The sequence below is a fragment of the Xenopus tropicalis genome, chromosome 3 (assembly GCF_000004195.4).
Source record: "Xenopus tropicalis strain Nigerian chromosome 3, UCB_Xtro_10.0, whole genome shotgun sequence".
NCBI classification, from domain to species: domain Eukaryota; kingdom Metazoa; phylum Chordata; class Amphibia; order Anura; family Pipidae; genus Xenopus; species Xenopus tropicalis.
In genome coordinates, this window is record NC_030679.2 from 49,637,623 (window position 1) to 49,655,046 (window position 17,424).

General features: G+C 37.0%; 1 protein-coding gene across 1 annotated transcript in view; it reads left to right on the forward strand.

Annotated features, from left to right (window-relative positions):
* c12orf42 (chromosome 12 open reading frame 42) overlaps positions 1 to 17,424 on the forward strand; it is a 57,146-nt gene that overhangs the window by 31,116 nt on the left and 8,606 nt on the right. The window contains exon 6 of the mRNA XM_031898202.1: positions 16,289 to 16,358. Within this exon, the coding sequence (XP_031754062.1) occupies positions 16,289 to 16,358 (70 nt within the window). The remainder of the gene's footprint in view (positions 1 to 16,288; positions 16,359 to 17,424) is intronic.

Consider the following 17,424-nt stretch of genomic DNA (forward strand, 5'->3'; position numbering starts at 1 on the left):
AGAAGGAGTAATTAACAGACTTGGATGGCCCTCCAGTGATGAGTGTCGCTTCTTTGCGAAGAAAAGCTGTCTCTCTTAATGCAAGATTAATCAAACTCACCATCCACAGAATTAATTATGTTAGGAAGCCAACAAGAATTTACCCAAAGGAATTACAGGAGTCCTTTTAAAATATTATCTTTACGGGGTGAAAAAAAAATTTAGTAGCTATATTTAAAATACGGCACATGATAAGGATACTAATACCGTAGGAACATACTAATACTGTAGGCCAAAGAGATAAAGAATAAGGCTCATCAGTATCCCTGTTTCTTAGAATTATACATGGATGAAAACCATGTGGTCTGCTGTCAGTTCTATGCACTGATGTATTGCCCTTTAAATACATTGAGACATAAAGTGTAGGAGCAAGGGACATTTTCATTAAGTCCTGCATGTAAATCTTTGTGAGTTAATTGAGCAGGGTCACAATAAAAGTGAAGAGCACCAAAGCCTCTAAAATAAGCAACTGGTAAAACTGTAATTTAGGCTATTCCCAGACACCCCATTTGAAGCTCTTATGTCATCACTTATCTCAGAATTGTTATTTTTGGAGACTTAGTAGTTGTACAGTTATTGTGGGGTTTCTTTACAAATTTGACCATAGCAAGCAATCAGATGTTTGCCTTTAATATTCTACCTGAAGTAGTCTGATATGTTGCTATGGGTTATGAAGCGGTTTTGCCCTGTGTTACTACCCAAGCCCAGCTAGTAATGGCGCTACAGCTATGTCACCTCATGCTCACCCTAGTTCTAATTATAGTAAGCTATGCTTCATTTAGCAGAAACTTGGCTGCATTTTCAGCCCAAACAAACCTTTTTTAACTTAAACTTGGATTTCACCATATTAATAGTAAATTTACAGGTATGGGATTCCCATTATTTAGAAAGCTCCGAATTATGGGAAGGCCATCTCCCACTGAGTCAATTTTATTTAAAAAAAAAAAAATAGTAACATTTTGAAATTTTTTTCTTTTGCTCTGTAATAATAAAACAGCAACTTGTACTTGATCCCGACTATATTTATAATTAAACTTTATTGGAGGCAGAACGATCCCATTGGGTTTATTTAATGTAAGATGATTTTGTAGTAGACTTAAGGTATTGAGATCCAAGCTACGGAAAGACCCCTTATCCAGAAAACCCCAAGTCCCCAGCATTCTGAATAACATGTCCCATACCTGTAAAATGTTATTCTTGTTGAAGAGCTTCCTTTACATCTACATTATAATGTTATCTTCTGTCATGTTCTGCCTCAGGTATTGCCTGTGTCTGTTTTTTCCCATATCCCCTCAGAAGCTCTTCTCTAAATGTAAAAAGATTATTACAAGAAGGCAGCAGATAGTATGGTTTTAATAGAAATTAGTTTATTTCTGGTTTCAAAACTACCAAATCATAATGTTGATAAATGGGCCTCCACCTGTTTGTGCCTTACTTCATATTTTTGCTATTAAACGGCTAATATTGAAGGAATACAGACTATGGGGCCCATTTACTAACGTTCATATTTTTCTTTCCTTTTTCAAAATTGTGGTTTTTAGCTCAAAAAATCATGGATTTTAATAATTACAGGAAACTCCAAAATTTTTGAGCTATCAAGGTAATGTAGAAGTTAATGGAGTTGTCCTAGGCAAATTGTAACCATATTTATTCAGTTGGTGGTTTTACAGGTTTTCATGGTTTTTTTCCATTGGAAAGCGCATAAAAATTCATGTTTCAGATTTCAATTCCTTCATGCTTTTTATGCTTGGATCTTTTAATAAATGACTAGACATTTGTGTTTTAGAGGAAATTAGTTTATTAGTGATTTCAAAAAACTCTAAAACCACTAAAATCAGATTGTTGATAAATGTGCCTCCACATGTTGCATTAAAAAGATCACTAACATTTCAGCCATAAAGTGTGACAAAACTGCTGCTGTGTAAGTGAAAGGAAGGAGACATAACATTTGATTACCCTTCCTATACAAGCACAAATAAGACTGCAAGCTTTTCATTGCTATCATTAAAATGATCTAACTGCATTATCAATGAGTTACATGGGACATTAATCTCGCAAGAGAAATAAACTAACATACACAGATAATTCGGTTTCATAGGTTTCAGCAACCTTCAGAAACCCGAGTCATATTCTAATTATAGCTTTATGCAGACAATTAGCAAAGTGAGCTTCTCAGCAATCTGTCCACTACATTGTATTTCTGCACGGTTTTTACTGATGTTTAACATTTAGATACCCCCAAGCTGATGCTGAATGCAAGGATCAGTGTCTTTTAGGCCACTCAGGAGAACCTGTTAGTGTTGGCCCAGTGGGTCAGAAGCACAAAGCGAAAGGTTCCCATTATATTTGCTGTGAGACTCCGTCCATCTGTTCTTCTCTCACCATATGGTGTATAATCAGCAGACAGTGGAGAAATGTTGCCTTCATGCAAATGAATGTTGTAAGCTACATGAAATGCCATTCCAGCACAATGATTACAATTTGCATTATGGAGATATTTTTCGGCATGGCAACTGATGTGTGCCGTTTTATTATTATCCTTTTAGTAAGTGAATTGTAATTCAAAGTGTTGGTTGGCTGCTGAATCCACAGCACTCTCGTTATTTATCCTTCATTTAAAAGATTTTATTTTCACACGAATGATTTTACACAGTGCTGCCTGGAGGTAAAATGGTGATTTTCAGTGTATTCTAACTCCACTTTATTTCACGGCATATTAAATATGTCTCTAATGTGTTTAATTAATATTTTTAAAAAAGGATGATTTTTTAAAAAATATATGGTTTATTTATTATTGCAGGGCAATGTGCTGAGTAAGTGTGCCCATGTTTTTGCACTTTGACCTACTTGACCTTCTGTTAACTGCATCTGCCATAGACTGTGCATGGGAATGGGTTATCAGCAGGTATAAATAGTGATGGGCGAATCTGTCCCGTTTCAGTTCGCTGAAAAATTAGCGAAGTGCAAAAATGCAAAAAAATGTAGCGCATCATGTGGGGGTTTTTTTGCACTTAAAAAACTCTTTTCGTATTATGGTTCGAAAACTCGAATATCTGGTATTTATTAAGTGCTTGAATGTAAAAATTCACAGTCTAAAAGCTTGTGAGTTTCTATCAAAGTCAATAGGAGTTGTCATAGGCAAAGTCAAGCCATATTCGCACACTCAAATTTTTCGAGTTTTAGAGCTTGTAAACTTGAAAAATTCAACACATTCAAGTTTTTTATTTGAACGGGTTTTCCTTATTAATAAATAAGTGACCATTCGATATGCGAGTTTATTCGTTTTAGAAAACACACTCGAATTCACAAACTCGAAAATTAATAAATAAGCCCCTTAATATAATTCTCCACATTGCCTATTTCATTTTATTTTGGTAGGTCATTGACCAATCAGTGGAGGTTACAGTACAGCACTGCGCCTAGCTCATGGCCTGTGGTTTTAGCAGACAAAATAAGAAAATATACATCAAATAAAAAGTTAAAGAATTTATCAGAACTGTCAACCAGCTGCCAGTAATGATCCAGTCCTGTTTTTTCAGGCCTGAATTCCCTTTCACAATAAATTGTAATTTATAATATGGTCTGATTTATTAGTTAATAAAAATGAAACCTTCTTTAAATAAGATGTTTCTAGTTGTGCCTTGGCTCACAGGCTTCTTAGTGGGTGTGCCATTGCAGGCAGTCTAATGATCCAGAGCAGCAGGCTTGGACTGGCAATCTGTGGGTTCAAATGCCAGAGGAGCTGCTATAAGATGCCATAGACAGTCACTATTTATTGGGCTAGTGGGGACCTGTTTGGGCCTCTGTGTACTTGAAATGCCAGGGCATTTTGAATCCCAGTGCAGACCTTGGTGACAGTCACACGTGGCATACCATCTGATTGTCTCTGCCTTCTTTTTGTAGGCAGGCTAAGAGAACTGGACCCGCTTTCTGGAGACTTGGACCTGCCAATGCTGTGCCTGGCAGTGCCACTACATGGAGCTGTGGATGAGAGCAGATCTGCTTCTTTTAGCCTACCCACAAAAGGCAGGCAGAGAGACTCAGACAGTGCGCCACTTGTGACTGTAGCCTAAGGGTACCATGTTAGAAAGAACAGTGCATGTACAGTGCATGTAGTTGCATGTAGCAATGGCAACCAAACTTTTTGCTTTAATTTTTGTCTTCTTGCTGCTGACTGAATACATCTATGCAGTGAGTGGTTCCTATTTCTTGCTATTAGTAACCAAGTCTGACTGTCCCAATGCTATAAACTCAGTTGTTCTAATGCTTTTGATATTTACACCTTTAGCATTGTCGGGTTTAGCTTTCCAGTGATAAGATAGCTAAGCAGTGTGTGCCTGCCACGTGTAGCCTCTGTAATATAGGAAGGTGTGCCACTGAGATTTTGTAATAAAGATAAGAACTTCCTCATCTAGGAGCACTTCTGATGTGTGTTGGCGCACCTTCCTCTTGACTGAGCTACATGAAACTTCAATTATTCTTGATTACCTATCTTTACTCTGTCCGTCGTTTACTTTTACAACATCTCTTTCAATCTGTTACAAACAGCATCTCATTGATTATAATTAATGCTATGATTTTCCCCTTGTTTATTGCATCCATATTATGTTAAATATTACTAGAGGTAGGCACAAGCATGCTGGATCTCTGGCCAAGGGAGCAAACTTAAAAGTCAGCCATTATTTGCATGATTTAGCAAGATTTAAACATTAATTAGACTCTCGCTGCAAGAATACTTTGCAGAAATCAAGGCTCGTGGACAGAGGAATAAACATGAAAGATACCGCAAGATAAGAGTTTGCTGTGTGTAGTACCGCCATTATCTATGCCATAAAAGCTAATGATTAAAATATTCAATGGCCTTCAGATAATTAAGGATTGTTAGGAAACTATAATGCATGTATGTGTGAGCACAGCTATTTTAAGGACACAGTCAGATGTAGCCATATTTTCTGATAAGCACAGTCCATCTAAAACTCAATCCCCTAACTAAATTAAAGCCCCTTTATAATGTAGATTTTACCATTGCGTATTTCATTAGTGTGACATACCAATAATGTCTGAAGCATGTTGAAGTCGAATTATAGAATGAAGTATGCAGAGTACCTGCATTCTGCGCAAGTGCCGTTTCTTATATCAGCCAACCGGATCATCCATAAAGAAAAGAAGAATGCTTGTGCATGCGCAGTTACAGGTTTTCCACTCTTTCACCGACTGATGCACTTTCTCTCCCCACTGACAATCTCTGCAGCAGTGCTGAACCCAAATTGGGTAAGCAATGCATTATAATTCACAAGAAGCTGTTTTTTTTAACTTGAATGTAATGTGTAAAAAGTTCTTTTGCAAAGTATTACCACTTTGTTAGGACTTTTTGTCACCCTTAGTTCCTAAGAATATAGGTAGTGATGAGCAAGCTTGCAGTGTGTAATTTACCCAAATTGCGATAAAGGCATTTTTAGCTCTGCAATAGCATATACATTGCCTTACCTTGTTAGAGAAGCTCCTTCGCACTTTGCTACAACTTTTCATTGAAAGAAATGCTCCAATTTTGCCAGTTTTTTCCAAACATACATTAACTTCTCCATTAATATCATACCATTTAGATTAGGTTTCTGCCAATTGCTCAGACCAAAACTTTCTTCAAATCAGGCTCCCATTGTGTTAGTTGATGTGGAAGGCAAGGGGCAGATAATGACAGGGGAATGGAAACAGCAAGAACCCTAATAGCTTTCAGTTGAGGGACATAATTAGCAAATTAGCATGCAGACTTCCCAGTGCACTGAGCATTACAGACATACAGTGGATACTGAAGCATCATACATCATACACTTACCTATGTCCCGTTTTTTCCAAACATTTGGGCAAATTCAACTAGGCTAACAGTTTGACGTGCATAGTTGGGCATAAAGCAAGGGGGTTATTTTAGCGCAGGGCTAGGACCATGGGTATGCCCACACCTGAATCTTTTTCCAATATGCAACAATTTACATTTGTGTGTCTTGGGGCATCAGGTAAATTCCCCATTACCTGGGGAACTTCCCTCTGTATCTACACAGAAGTGCCTCTCTGTACAATAGAACAGATTGGCTATACTACAGGTCCTACCACTTTATCTTGGCAGGGAAATACTGCCCATCTGTACTAACATGGAAGGAACGAAGAAGAAACTGGGTCTGTGCTTATTCTTTGCTTCCTCCCTGCTTCCCCCCTGCTTCCCCATGGGGTTTTCAATGTCACTGATCACTACTATATACCATTATTTTGGCAGGACATGATAAAATTGTACACCTTTGTAATCCTGTATAACAGATCATTAACACACACACATATATATATATAATCCAAATGGTGTCCGCACTCCAAGGCTCAATATTCTGCGGGGTGCTAGCCAAAATTATGTCTGTATAGAAAATAATCATCTGTGGCCAGCACACCCTTCAATGTTTCATCAAAAAGATTTTTATTGTAGATATATTGTTAAAACCAACGTTTCGGTCCAAAACGTTGGTTTTACCAATATATCTACAATAAAAATCTTTTTGATGAAACATTGAAGGGTGTGCTGGCCACAGATGATTATTTTCTATATATATATATATATATATATATATATATATATATATACAAAAAATACAGCTCATCCCATGAATCAATCAAAACTAATTGGGTGCACGTACATTACCCCAGCACTCCATTATAAAGCTTCAAGAGAAAATTAAAAACCAATTTTGCACACACTGAAGGAAAAATGTCTGCATTCTAGTGAAAAGAGACACGTTTAGTTACATGGTTTGTACAAAGTATGCATAAGCTGACGCACCCCATCAAGGCAGTGTCCTTGCGTCAGTCCTAACCTAGCGAAAACCCAACCCCACCCCTTTAAGGATAGCCTTGCAGCTAAGAAGGTATTTATTCGCTTAATCACTGAATGGTTTCTTTGGAATAGGTCATGCCATATAAAGAGAAAAGCAGGTATGGTCTTTCTCCCCCCAAAGAAAATATATTCTCTTTTTTCGCTAGCTTAGGACTGATGCAAGGACACTGCCTTGACGAGGTGCGTCAGCTTATGCATACTTTGTACAAACCATGTAACTAAACGTGTCTCTTTTCACTAAAATGCAGACATTTTTCCTTCAGTGTGTGCAAAATTGGCTTTTAATTTTCTCTTGAAGCTTTATAATGGAGTGCTGGGGTAATAAGTATAGTATATATATATATATTTATATATATACATATATATTTATATATATAATGTTTTCTCATTTGCAATCATAATACTTTACTGTACTTAGAACTCCACCAACAAACCTGTTTTTACAAAATTAAATGTAAAGAACTTTCTGAAATACATACATTTACTTTTTCAATTATTTGAAAACTTTGTCATGTAATATATTAATATATAATTGCATTGTAAATATTAAAAGCAGTATGTGTCTGTATTATTTGTGCTCCTGACCCCTGAACCAATGTAGTAGAAGCCAGCTGATTAAAAGCACTGGAGGAGAATTAACTACAGGTATTGGAATTCATTATCCAGAAACCCATTATCCAGAAAATCACTGAATTATGTCCATCTCCCATAGATTTAATTTTAATTAAATAACTCAAGATTTGCTTTTCTCTATAATAATAAAACAGTACCTTGTATTTTATCCCAATTAAGATATAATTAATGCTAATTGGAGGCAAAACAATCCTATTGGGTTTATTTAATATTTTAGTGAATTTTTTTAGTAGCCTTAAGGTTTGGAGATCCAAATTATGTATTTATGTATATCTTTATTTATAAAGCGCTACTTATGTACGCAGCGCTGTACAGTAGAAATTACGAAAAGATTCCTGATCTGAGAAAACCCCAGGTCCCAAGCATTCTGGATAACTGTTTCAATACCTGTATATTGTTTTTAAGAATTCTATACAGAGAATAGATAGGGACAGACAAACACTGCTTTCTTTTTCAGCTACATTTAAAAATAACTTGAAAACCATTTAAGCAGTATAGGCAATTATTCCTTCATCCTACAAGGGTATAACTATTATGCGAGAAAAGGAAGGTAATAAGTAATGTTTCCTCATCAAACTACAGTCATATTTATAGGAAGATATGATATAGTTGAAAAACAATTATTTTTTTCTAACACTGACCTTTTTTTTATTACAGACATGGCTCTGATTTTAAATCATATACATTAGGTCTAGTAACCTTTAGCAAGCAAGTGGGTAGCATTTACTAGTAACCTGCTTGAAAGCAAACATCAGTTATAGATTAATAGAACTGGTGTAAATATTTTGATCTTTATTGCATTATGGAGCCCGTCTTTTAACAATGCCTTATTTCATATTATGAAATATTGCTATAAAATGTCATGTTTGATTTATGTAAGGATAGCCTTTACTTTGCTTTGTTTAGCCTTATTTGTTGTGCCAGTTTATGGCAGATTACTATAGGAGGATAAACACTGCCGCTAGTAAATCTGGTCAATTCAGAGGCAAATTTTTAGCTTTTGCTGACATTTGGCTCTTTTAGTTCAGAAAGTTGCAGTTCAGTTCACAGTTCAATTTCTGTCCTTGGTTCATATAATCAGAGACATCTAACAATGTTTTTGCTAGTTCGGAATACCTACACTGCCCTTCTGATTATAATGTAATATTCTAAAGCAAAACTGTACGGTATGACTATAGCTTGCTGTAAGAACAAAACTGCAAGTTTGTCCAGAAATTGGCTGGGAGGATCAAAGGTATGTTATGATGAGATGACTGAATATTTGCAATGGGACTTTTCCCGCTCTTATTAATTCAGGGCTGTATAACAACACCTCTTCCTTTATCTGCCTGGTAGAATATTAACCAAGAATTGATATGGATATCTTCAGAGGGCAAATCATTGCAAATCACTTATTAAATATGTAGTATCACTTTGTGAAGACAAAGTTGTTGCTCTGGAAGCAGAATGGGGGGTGTTAAAGAGGTAAAAGTGTAAGCTGGATTGCAGTGACCACACATTTCTCAACTTGTGTCCTCTGAGAAGTGGGAGCAGCAATGTGATGTGCAATTTGAACAGGGAGTGCCCTATATCGCCACTCTCTCACCTGGGAGAAATAAGGGTAGCTGAGGTACGTGCCTAGTGCCCCCCCCCCTTACTTTTGCACTCTAGCCATATGCCTCTACCTACCTCTAGTTCTGGCCCCGATTTGGAGATATCAAACATATTTTTTCTGGCTAAAAATAATATCTGCCCCTCTGATCTATGATAGCAGTACAATATAAGTAAGCAAAAAGTGCACAGTATATTAGATAATTGATTGATGTAAGTGATGATCCTTATATTCTTATAATCTCCTTGCATCTGTGATTAATTTGGGGGTAAATCCTTTGGAGGGTTTGGGGTACAAATTTAAGAGGTAAGTAAGTTACCCTGGTTTTGCTGTACTATAGTTAACATTCCAATTGAATGCTTTTATATTATGTGTACTGAGTGATTCATAACAACAACATTTGGGGGCTCAACCAGCCAGTAAAATCTTGCTTGTGAGTATGGTGTCCACCTTTATGGCTCCTTGAATCTGGGTGGGGGGTGGGTCACATCAGGGGGTGGGGTATGACATTAGGGTCCGGGTTTATGATGGTCTGTGAGAAGGCCAGTGACAGCAGGATTAGGACACAGTTATTGGCTGATAGCTGCATCATTTACTATAAGATTTCCTAATTTGAAAGTGGCAACCCTATTTGCCAGTGTTACAGCTCTAATGCTTTCAATGACATTTACATATACAAAGAATTTTAAATTCAGTAAAAGTGTATAACGAATGTAAAAAAAGTGTTGCTTAGAATTATATCTTCTTTGCTTGAAATCATTAAAGGGGATGTAAACCCCCTAATGCCCAATTAAAGTGCTTGGTGTACAGAATGCCAGCAGGATCCTTTTACAATTTCTTTGCAGTCTCATAAAGTTGGCCATGGTGCCTATTATTATTATAATCCTTTATTTATATTGTGCACTTTATAGCTCTTTACAGGGATTATACATCATCCACAATAATTCCTGCCTCGGTAGATCTTACACCACTGTCACATTCACACAAAACACTAGGGATATTTTCATCAGGAGCCAATTAAAAGGCATGTATTATATATAGCATCTCTGCAATAATACACATCTATATAATAATTACACCCAATTTTCCAAGTGAGTTATAGGTTAATTCTTGCATGATTTCTGCAGGAACTCCCCTACCTTAAACTTTAGCATAGTTGCAGACCATTGTAACATACTGGGAGGTTCCATGATGTATAATTACACCTCATATTTGCATCTCATATATTATTGATCTTGTCATTTCCCTTTCTTTATTCATTAGTCTGCAGAAATCAAATTCAAAACATTGCAAATGTAGATTTGAAACTAAGCGGGGATTTGGGTTATTATCTTGACATTCCGGGTCAATGTGGAATATTATCAGTTCAAGACCTAAATAAAGGATCATTTAACTGGAATGTCAACTCTGTTTAATTCTGAGTGTTACCAGTTGCTTCTTTCATTTGGACAACCAATGAGAACTGTGGAAGTCATTCATGCATGGCATTGTCCCAGTGGCTCTGGTCCTGTAGTGTCCCAGTTTAATAGGGCATTCAGAGCTCATTAGCAAGGAAAGGCATCAGCACTGACCGCTGCAGTGCCACACGTTGTAGCTAATAGCCTCAGAGAACAGAATCGTTTCTGTTTCTGCTCACTTGTTGTGAAATCCTTTCAATGTCAACAAGTGGTCATGACGGCAGGAGCCCGCCATTCGACCGAACAGTTTTATCCGTTGCTCTCCTGAGCCAAACTTGTGTCCTTGTTCTTTGTTTGCCCCAGAATGCATCCTGAACAATCACAAAGGCTTCACAGCGATTCATCATCAGCTCATAATTTTAGCCAGCAACTTTACCCGCCAAAACTTGCTCCCCTTCCTGACATAGTTTTTGTAATAGCACAGAATAATCTATATATATATACATATATATATATATATATATACAGTACCTGTATATGTTAATATATATAACTATGCCTTCACCAAAAAGCTAAATTTGTCTAAAAATTAGGTACTTAGTCACAGCATTGTGTATATATAACATGCAGCACAAAAACTTCAAAGCAAAGAATGAAACTATTTATAAACATCTAAAATTAATTCCAAACTATAAAAGGGAAAACAGGCTGAAAGAATGAATTGATATGAATTGCATATTTATAAACCTGTAGGATTTAATGTAAGGATGAGTTTACCTTCATGCTGAACTGAGCATGATCCCTCCACAGCTCTCCGCAATGATATTTGATGTAAAAAGTGACTGGAAATGATAATTTTACAATATTTTTTACATTGATTCTTAGGTAAATGTTTATTATAAGAATATTAATAAGAATATTAATATTACCAATGAGTTCCTTAACCATAGTTATAAGGGCACTGGCTGGATGCATTTTTACAGAGTATGAAACACCATGATGAATGGGAATGCAGATGTGAGAGTGTTCTGGGGGGTCAGGCTGGTGGAGCGCTGGGCCAGGTAGCATTGCCTTGAGTGGCAATATTACTTGGCGTGGCTCTGGGGTCATGTGACAAAAGGGGCATCAATAACCACCAATATTATAGCTCTTAACTGGGATTGTTATTGAAACCAATTTTGAATAATGTAACAGAAGTGCGTATCTCCTATATTCATTATCTTCTCTACATTTTTGCACTTGTCTGCTGGAATGAGAGCATCTTGTGCAGGCCTGGACTGGGATTCAAAATAGGCCCTGAAATTGCCAGTACACAGAGGGCCAATACAGCCTCCACAATCACAATAAATAGCAACTGTCTATGACATCTTACAGCAGCCCCCTCTGGCAGTGGTGTAACAATGAGGTGCTCAGCTCTCAGCATAAAATCTTCAGAGGCACCTGGTGCGCAGAAACCAACCCACCTGCCTCTAACCACCCCTCCATGCCTCCTTTCCACCCCCTTGCGTCTTCCCACTGCAGATAGTTAACAGCGAGCGCACATATTTTTAGGGACTAAAGAGCAGCTATAGTGGAAGCAGATCCCATGGTCTGACCCCCCTCTGTTACCTAGACCCCCCTGTGACTGTAAGGTCTGCTATCTCTATAGTTACACCACTGGCCTCTGACATTTGGCAAAATTACATAGTAAAATAGTAAGTTATGTTAAAAAAAGACAAAAGTCCATCAAGTTCAACCTATTATACCTATATAACCATATATAACCTGCCTAACTGCTAGCTGATCCACAAGAAGGCAAATATTCCTTTCTGACTCCAAGATGGGAATCGACCAGCTCCTGGATCAACCTGAAGAAAGGTGGCTATACACCTTACAATAACGAACCACTGGTCGCAGGAAAGATTGTTCATTCCCTCCACTGACGATGAAAGCAGAATCAGAATCAGTCAGCCCTAAACGCAGATATCCAATGTTCCTGCGATATCAGTCATCTAGTCGATCCACCATACATGCAGCAAATATTGTACAACACTAAGGGGCTGATTTACTAACCCACGAATCCGACCCGAATTGGAAAAGTTCCGACTTGAAAACGAACATTTTGCGACTTTTTCGTATGTTTTGCGATTTTTTCGGATTCTGTACGATTTTTGCGTAAAAACGCGAGTTTTTCGTATCCATTACGAAAGTTGCGTAAAAAGTTGCGCATTTTTCGTAGCGTTAAAACTTACGCGAAAAATGCGCAACTTTTCGCGTAAGTTTTAACGCTACGCAAAATGCGCAACTTTTTACGCAACTTTCGTAATGGATAGGAAAACTCGCGTTTTTACGCAAAAATCGTATTGGATCCGAAAAATTCGTAAAGAATCCGAAAAAATCGCAAAACATACGAAAAAATCGCAAAGTACCGATCATTACGAAAAAAACGCAATCGGACTCCATTCGACCCGTTCGTGGGTAAGTAAATCAGCCCCTAGGTTTCGAATGAAAGTATTGGTGCGTGTATGGCCACCTTAACTATGAGCTATCTTCCATAACCCCGTATTTCCTCACTTGCTAAAAAGCCATCCAACCAGCCAGTACGACTGATTCAGGGATAGAATTCCACAACCTCACTGTGAAAAACCCTTTTAGAATATTTAGAATATCTAATTGGAATGGGTGCCCTCTTTTCTGCTGGAAGGAGCTACTGGTAAATAAAGCATTAGAGATAGAGAGATTATTATATGATCCCTATATACATAGTTATTTTATCACCCCTAAAGTGTATCTAATATCTTGTACTACAAAAGTTATCTAATGGGGATCAACCAATTTGCACTTGGCAGTAACCCAGAACAACCCGCACAGCTGCAGGCAGAACAATGAAAGCAAAAATGTAATTGGTTGAAATAAGTTACTGCCCAGATGCTGATAAATAAGTGATATTGTTACCCACAAAAATAAAGAATGTTACATTGCAAAATATGTTTTTTTGTTCTATATGCACATTGTTTCTGCTTACTAATTTTCCCTATTAGAATAGTATTGCCTATATTGTACTAAAAGTTTGTATTTCATGTTAATGTATAGGTTAGTTCTGCAAAGCTACCAACACGTACAACCTCTCACCTCTTTGTTATTTATGGTTGTATGCTATAAGGCATTCTTACCAAGCCCAATGGAGGATTTACTATTGGACTAGCTGGCCGTGATCCAGATTATCTGGCTGCTGTACAACTCGTAAACAGACCTTTTTATATCAGTATGCTGCATACAAAGTTTTTATAGGTGTCTGAGTTCTTTTAAAAATGACAAAACACACCAATGTTACACATCAAATGCAGTAGCTGGAAAGATGTAACCAAAAGATTTGTAGTACAAGTACATGTAAATATGTGCAGTGTTGGAATTTTTTATAAAAATATAACTTTTAAAGGAAAAATAATGTAGATCTCTATAAAAATATATTGCATAAAACAGTTTATATGTAAAACCATGCTTCATCTAAATAAACCATTTTCATAAAAATATACTTTTTAGCAGTATGTGCCATTGGGTAATTTCTAAATAAAAAATTGCCATTTTTAGGACTACGATTCACGGTTCACACGCACAAACGCAGAATTTAACTTAACATCTCATGTCATCTGTTACCTGGGTTTCTCAGATACGAGGGTTTTCAATTATTTAAACATTTAAAACATTTTATTTCATCCAGGGTGGATGGAGATGTAAGAGCCCAAATTGATAGTTCTAGAGAAGGTTTAAGTGTAATTCAAGAGAAAATTAAATAAATAAAGCTATTAATAATATGTTTGTCCAATTTTTCTTCTACTTAAAAAAGGGTTAATACCATTTGTATGACTTAGGAAATTCTGATAAAGTATTTTGATTCTGAGGTTATAGAAATGTGCAGTATAGCAACACCATTTGAGACATCTCCCCTGTTAGCTTTCAAGCGTGCAGTAATAATGCTTTCAGATTCAATAATGCAAGTCACATCTCATATGGTATACTAAATTAATAACTGTTCTTTCAGTAATGAACAGCTGTTTAGATTAAACCGTGCCTGCTCATGATAAAAACTGGAATGCTGCAGATCATGCTTAGATGGTCCACATTAATAACTAGAAAGAGACCAGACATTCCCTACATTGCCAGCCTTTTCTAATGATTTTATGCTCATAATAAGAAGTGGAATGTTTCCTATTGTTAAAATCATTTTCCTTCCTACTTTGCAGAGCAGACATCAGGAGACAAGCTCATCAGGGATAAAAATACAAAAAACTAAAGCAAGTAGTTTGTCAGCATCCTTAGCAAACAGAGGTTTACATAGTTCACCCCAATTTATCAATAAATGGTTTGATTTTTGTATTGCTTCAAGAATCTCTTTTGACATATAAACAGAGTCAATGTTAGTCAACACATGGGGGCTGATTTACTAATCCACGAATCCGAATCCGAATGGGAAAAATTCGGATTGGAAACGAACATTTTGCGACTTTTTCGTATTTTTGCGATTTTTTCGACTTTTTCGTAAATTGTCGCAACTTTTTCGTAGCCGTTACGATTTGCTCGTATATTGTTGTGACTTTTTCGTATTGAGCGCTCCTAAACGGCGGGCAAAACTTTCAGACTTTGCATGATTTTGGAAGCCTCCCATAGGACTCAATGGCACTCTGCAGCTCCAACCTGGCCCAAGGAAAGTCTCCCATAGGGCTCAATGGCACTCTGCAGCTCCAACCTGGCCCAAGGAAAGTCTCCCATAGGGCTCAATGGCACTCTGCAGCTCCAACCCGGCCCAAGGAAAGTCTCCCATAGGGCTCAATGGCACTCTGCAGCTCCAACCTGGCCCAAGGAAAGTCTCCCATAGGACTCAATGGCACTCTGCAGCTCCAACCTGGCCCAAGGAAAGTCACGATACTGAAGCTTGAATGAATCCAAAACTTTCGTACTCAGCGCGATGGCTACGAAAAAGTCGAGACAATTTACGAAAAAAATTGCAAAATACCGATCATTACGAAAAAAAACGCATTCGGCCGCTTTTCGGACATTCGTGGATTAGTAAATGTGCCCCTTAGAGTTGTTAGTGTTCTATTGGAGAGCCAAATAAAGGTCCCATATTGTCCTCTCCCAACAGAATTTTCTAGCCTTCTCAAGTGGCATTTAAGTAAGAACCAGATGTTTATAAGGGATACCTTCACCAATAGGCTGCTGATTCAAGAAAGAAAGAAAGTGTTGAAAAAATATGCTTGTGTATGGCCAGCTCTAGTAACACTTTTATAAATACATATTAACATTTAGAACTTTAAAGCACATACAATTTGGGCTGAACAGTTATAACTATGACTTTCTGTCTTCTCAATAACCAAACAGCTTCAAGATCTTCATAATCTTCATAATACCTTATAATATAGACAAATGTACAGATATTGCAGTATAAGCAATGAATAGTCATGAAATCAGTCATTCAGCATATAGTTCAACGTTTTACTAATTAAAGACTGCAGTCTTGGAGAATGTTAAAATTAAATGGTTCATGAATGCAAAGGCAGCAGTGGAATGTTCAATTAGTTATTGCATGATTATTGTACATTTGTTGTTGTACAGACTGAGAAAGGACAAACATTTTCTAACCTGTCCAATCTCCAAAACAATGGGAAAGGGACACTTACTTAAATAAGAAGAAAATACAATTAAACTTCATCATTTTCCCCCCACCCCTCACAGGATGCCTGATATCTTCTAACCCACTTCCTTGTTTTGTTCCAGCTCCTTCATGAGATCATTAATTGACCATATGGACTTTAAGACACTGGAATTAAAAATGTACAAAGCCAAGGTAAAAATATATTCCTAGTATATGGCAGTATTTGGTTGTATATTTTTATATCATAACCTGATCAATGGCGAAGAATAAATTGCATGCTCCTGCAAGTCAAATTCTGCTTTTAACTAATAATTAGTCAACTTCTTTATTGTTAGATTGTGTCACTATAATATTTGGTATTGTTGATTTTATTCTTCCTGCAGTGCCCCTCATAGCTACATTATATCACGGTCTAAGGGAAAATTAAACTGAAATAAATATTACTAGAAATGTTGCATTTTATATACTGACCATACTGTACAAGCCCAAAGGCTTATGTAAGGCTTATGTAATTAAGACAAGTTAAATAGTAAGATAAGCTTTTTAAAACCTAGATAGGTCCCCTGAAGAAAAAAAAAATACAAAGAGATTGAAAATGGTTACTTTTCCCAAATAGTTGGCACAATTTAGCCCTTGCTGATACCAAAGGCATGCCTTCCCCCCAACTGTCATCCAACAATCTCCTTACACTTTACTGTGCTCTCTAGAACAAATCATGATAGAACAATGTGGACACTAAAGCTGATCTTTAAAATGGCTGATTTGATGGCTTCATCACAGTTATGCTAACTGGAGTTAAAGGGGTAGTGACTTTATAATGGACTTTAGGTTTGATGCAGACAATATTTTATTTATCAATGGTTTTTAAGATATTTAATGTTTTGTTCTGCAGCATCCTCCAGTTGCTAGGATCTTCTTACCCAAGCAACTGTGGGTCATGACTTGGGAAGCCAGATACTTCTGAATTAAAGAGAGACAAATAGGAAATCAGCTGCAAACTGAACTTAATCCTTTTGGGGCAGTGGCCTTCTCATTTAACCATTCCTGGGCAGCTGAACTTTGCTGGGTTAGTCAGTTCCAGCTTTGATTCCCAGTCTGCCAAACTAATTGTCCTCATTGTAAGCTAAAGTAGAGTAGAATCTCCCACTCCTGTGTAACTCTGAGAAACCTTTACCAGACAAATTCACTCTCGTATGATTGTACAGATATGCACAACTTCACTTTAGAAGTATGGGCTGGTTTTCCAAAATGTTTGAGA